General features: G+C 43.6%; 1 protein-coding gene across 1 annotated transcript in view; it reads right to left on the bottom strand.

The window, feature by feature from the left end:
- ELL2 (elongation factor for RNA polymerase II 2) overlaps positions 1-4,249 on the bottom strand; it is a gene marked incomplete at its 5' end in the record, with an annotated part of 69,446 nt that extends 65,197 nt beyond the window's left edge. Inside the window, one exon of the mRNA XM_019518177.1 lies at positions 4,139-4,249. Within this exon, the coding sequence (XP_019373722.1) occupies positions 4,139-4,249 (111 nt within the window). The remainder of the gene's footprint in view (positions 1-4,138) is intronic.
- Positions 4,250-4,254: the final 5 nt, after the last annotated feature.

The following is a 4,254-nucleotide window of genomic DNA, read 5'->3' as shown; positions in this document are numbered from 1 at the left end:
GGGGGGGGCAAAGAAGGAAAGCTTGCTGACCCCAACCCCCCTGCCCCATGCTACTACCATTTTCCAGGAGCAAGGGTGGGGGGAAGCTTGCCCTGCCATCTCCCTCCACCAGCACCCTGCACCACCGCCTCCAAGGAGCAGGGACGGGCGGGAGCCTGCCGCCACCTCCTGTCCATAACGCTTTTGGACCACTTTGATTGGTTGTTTCAGTAACCAGAGTGCTCCAAGAGTGTTACAGACAGACAAACAGATTGACTAAGCCCTTTTTTATATTAGAATTGTCTACATAAACAGTAGTAAAAAATGCCCTAACACTATCTACAGTAATGCTCCAACTGCTATTACCAATGCTGGAGTTACAGTTTTACTACCACCAGTACAAGGTTATTTCCAGACAGATGATGCACAGTAGGTCTTTTTGAGTTTATAAGCATGCTTAAAAGTGCACCTGTCCATCAATTCTAGGACCTCTGAGGGATGTGTTTCTGATACTGCCTCCTACCTTTTTTATCCCAATCAAGATGCATTGACAGGACCTCTAATGATAAGAGAAAGACTGGGATTTGTCACAACATAAATTAAGATGATATACTCAGCTTTTGGAACTATGACCTCTTTGGTGTGTGTTTTTTTTTTTTTTTTAAACACAGCAGATGACTTCTACATCCTTGCATTAAGAAATCATTAATTGTGCAAGCAAGGCAGGCCTTTGGCTTAGCAGCTGTAATAATATGGAGCAAATACTTCTGCCTTTTGCATGTGAAGCACAAGAGTTTTTAAAAAAAATATTTGTCAGGCTGACTATACTTGGGAGAGATACTGAACAAGCTTTTGGGCACAAAACACCCTTCTTTTCAGGTTTCTCTACATGTGGAGAACTTGAGGACAGAATTGCTGAAGAAGGGTGCTTTGTACCCCCAAATCTGTCTAACATCTCTCCCAATGATATAGTCAGTCCACTAAAAAGATGGCATAAATCAATCCAACAATCTAAAAAACAAACAAAAAACCCCTTCCCTACATTTCCTGGACCATCACAGCTATGACAACACACTAACTTTTTTATGTGAACCATTTAAATTGGAATGTTAAGCAACTAAGCATATGCTTAGGGCCCGATAAGGTGGCACCTCCTATCCTGAGGAGTTCAATAGGGCTTTTGAAGATTATTTTTGACCCTACCTTCTCCTGTCACAACTCTCCAAGAAAACCTTTAAATTAATACAAAATATTAGAGACAGCAGAACAGATTATTTGTCTATTTCTATAAAATGCACATTTTTCTATTAACAATAATTTATCTATTTCAAAGAGTGCATTCCTAAAGTATATGCTCAGCTAACCTGTTAAACTGAAGAAAAAAATTGCTAGCTATGATAGCAGCTGCCAGAGTGAGAACTCTTCCTTCCCCAGTCATCACAATAATGTATGAATTGCAGAAAATAATTAGGACTATTTAGATGTTAAATTATGGCGAATACTTCCCTCTCTCCAACCAAGAAATCTGTAGATACTCTAATCAAATACTAAAAAAGCATTTCCCAAATAATTACATAACCAGAAAGGTTGTCAGCTACAACTGACATGGATAAAGAGAGGGAGAGGGAAAGAATCAGAGTTACTATGAGGTTTTAGTTTAATTTAATCACTTAAAAACTAGTCATTTTTTTTTAACAGGGACAAGTTTCAGTGCTTAACCAACCTGAAGTTTGTTTATTCAAATTGATTAGTTTATATAACAGCTTTGTAGTTTTCTAACTTGCCATCTGTTCAGAAGGGGACAGATTCCATCCCCTTCTCATGCCAACTGCTGCTGTATCAGGCTGAGTCTGCAGCTAAGGAGTCAGTTTCCATAGTGCAATCATTCTATTCACACACTTTAAGAAAAAAAAATTGGCATGTATTTTAAAGGCTTTAAAACGACTGCTTCTTTTTTATTTGATTATTTTTCTGTGATCTATAGGACATTGAGTTTTCTGGAGTGACATTAAATATATTTTATTCATAATGTTCTTGGACAAGACAGAAATGTAAAAAAACCCATTATTTTGACTGTAAAAAGATATAATCGTTATATAATTATATAATAATGAGTTATAATTGTTTTATATGATCAAAGGCAATTAAACCTGACCCAAAATGTATTTACCTGCAGTGAAGAAAGTTCTACTGCAGTCAGCATAATTTCCAAGTTGTCATCTGCTCTAATATGCAAAGGTGTCCAATTTCATGATACAACATTATAGACACCACATTTTTGATGGTGAAAAATGTAAAACTTACCTTTTAGAATTAAATCCCAAATCAAAATATTAATGTGCATCAAAGTTAGAATTATCTGAAATCCTTGATGTTTGAAATATTTCCTTTAAAAAAATCAAATACTCGATCAGAAAAGCTATATTAGCTATGCTATATTAACAGTAAGTAAACTTATTTCCTTTGCCACCACAAGAAAGTACACTGAGAGTGATTAGCACCTTTAATTAGATTTGATGCATTAAAGGTTTTAACTTTGCATAACGCTGAAGATTAAATAATCAACAAAATCTTAAATCAGCGACTTAAGTCCTAATGTTACATGCATTTTATTCGTTTGCTTTAAACCATTTTTTGGCTTTCTTAGTGGCTTCTACAGCCAATGTATATAGTTACTTAACCTGCTGTGACTTTCAAAGGGGGAGGAGGGGAAGCTTATGAACTCTTTCTACAGATAACCCGAATGCTCAATTTTGTCACAGAGATAACAAAAAGCTGCCATAACTTTACTGACTGGTGGACACTAGATAAAGCTTATAAGTATTCCTAAATTTTCCATTTAAGACCTACAAGTCATTTTTTTTAATCCTCTGGTGCACAAAGACAGCTGTCCCTTTAAATGTCTATAGAGTATGAGTGACAGGTCTAACTCGCCCAGACAGGGCTCTCCGGGGCTGCCTCTGGCGTCTGAGCTCTTATTGCCGTGAATAATACATAAGAACCAAAGGGGGAAGGGGAGAACTGACCGAGGCTTAGATTTAAAGCTGCAAAGATCAGCGTAGCCTAACAGTACCTCCCCACCTGAAAGAAAGGAAACCCCCACCGAGACCTGCTCTGTGATAAAGGCAATTTTACAGCCACATAGTTTCATCGAAGCTGCAAATCAAAGTCTGAATTCCCCTAGAACTGGCAGTGGTAAGTCATAGCTAGGCCAGTTTGAAAGGGGAAAGAAGTCAAAGCAGGGTATCATTATGCAGCACTCAGACCAGGGCTGGCTCGATGCTGCTAAATGGCAAGAGTGCAACACAGGAGCAAGCTGCCAAACATGTTGGAACAAACCAAAAATGCCAGCATGTCGGTGGAGACAGAGGAGCATGCTCCCACACTCCGGTTTAGACTAACCTGCTTATTATGCAGGAAGGAGAAGCAGCTATTAGTCACAGGGAAAGGAGCAATTTGGGGGGCAGTTTTGGGAAACCCGTCCCTGAGTCAGCCTAGTCGGAAAGGGGTTGCCAAGGGGAAAGGGTGGCCAGATTCAGGCACCCATCCAATCCAAAGAGCAGGCAGCCGGTTATCCTCGCAGCCAGGCAGCTGCGCAGCTCTGCCCGGGCTCCGCACGACCACTCCGAGCTCCCGGTCCACAGCTGGGAAGCGTGACGAGAAGTGTGCTCGGCCTTTTGGATCCAAGCCTGCTGGCACTGGGGGAGAGCGCAGGCAGAAAAAGAAACGCTCCATCAGCGCCTTTCCGTCCCTGGGTCCTGTGCTGCCCAGGGCAAAAAGAAACTGCCAGCCCCTTGCCTCACTACAATCAATGTGAGGGAGTAGAAAGAGTCAGGGGGGAGGGGAAAGACGGAGATAGGAGGCAGGTGAGGATCTTGCCATAAAGCCAGGACTTCAGCACGGCCCAATCCCCCTGCCCGGGACACAGCAGCCACTCTGCACTGCCCCCAGGGCTCCAGCTTCCCCGGGCAGACTGCGCAGGCAGCCAGGAGCCGCTGCCCGCACTGGGGTCCAGCCTGGAAAGTCCCATGGATGGGCACGGCGGAGAGATGAGACCCCCCCGACCCCTCAAAAAGCACGAGGGGTCCCGCCCCACCCCGGCAGCACGACTCCCGGGCAGCGGGGCCACGGGACAGGGTGGGACGGGAGAGGCGCTGACCTTGCTGCCCTGGTAGCTCTCCAGCGCGCGGACGGCGGTCTCGGTCAGGTTGACGTGCAGCACCGTGATGTTGCCCTGCGCGGCTCCCCCGCAGGACACGCCGTACCGACCCCCCC

The sequence above is a fragment of the Gavialis gangeticus genome, unplaced genomic scaffold, assembly GCF_001723915.1.
Source record: "Gavialis gangeticus isolate Ggan-Ray unplaced genomic scaffold, GavGan_comp1, whole genome shotgun sequence".
Classification (NCBI taxonomy): Eukaryota; Metazoa; Chordata; order Crocodylia; family Gavialidae; genus Gavialis; species Gavialis gangeticus.
This window is presented reverse-complemented; position numbering and strand designations above follow the sequence as displayed.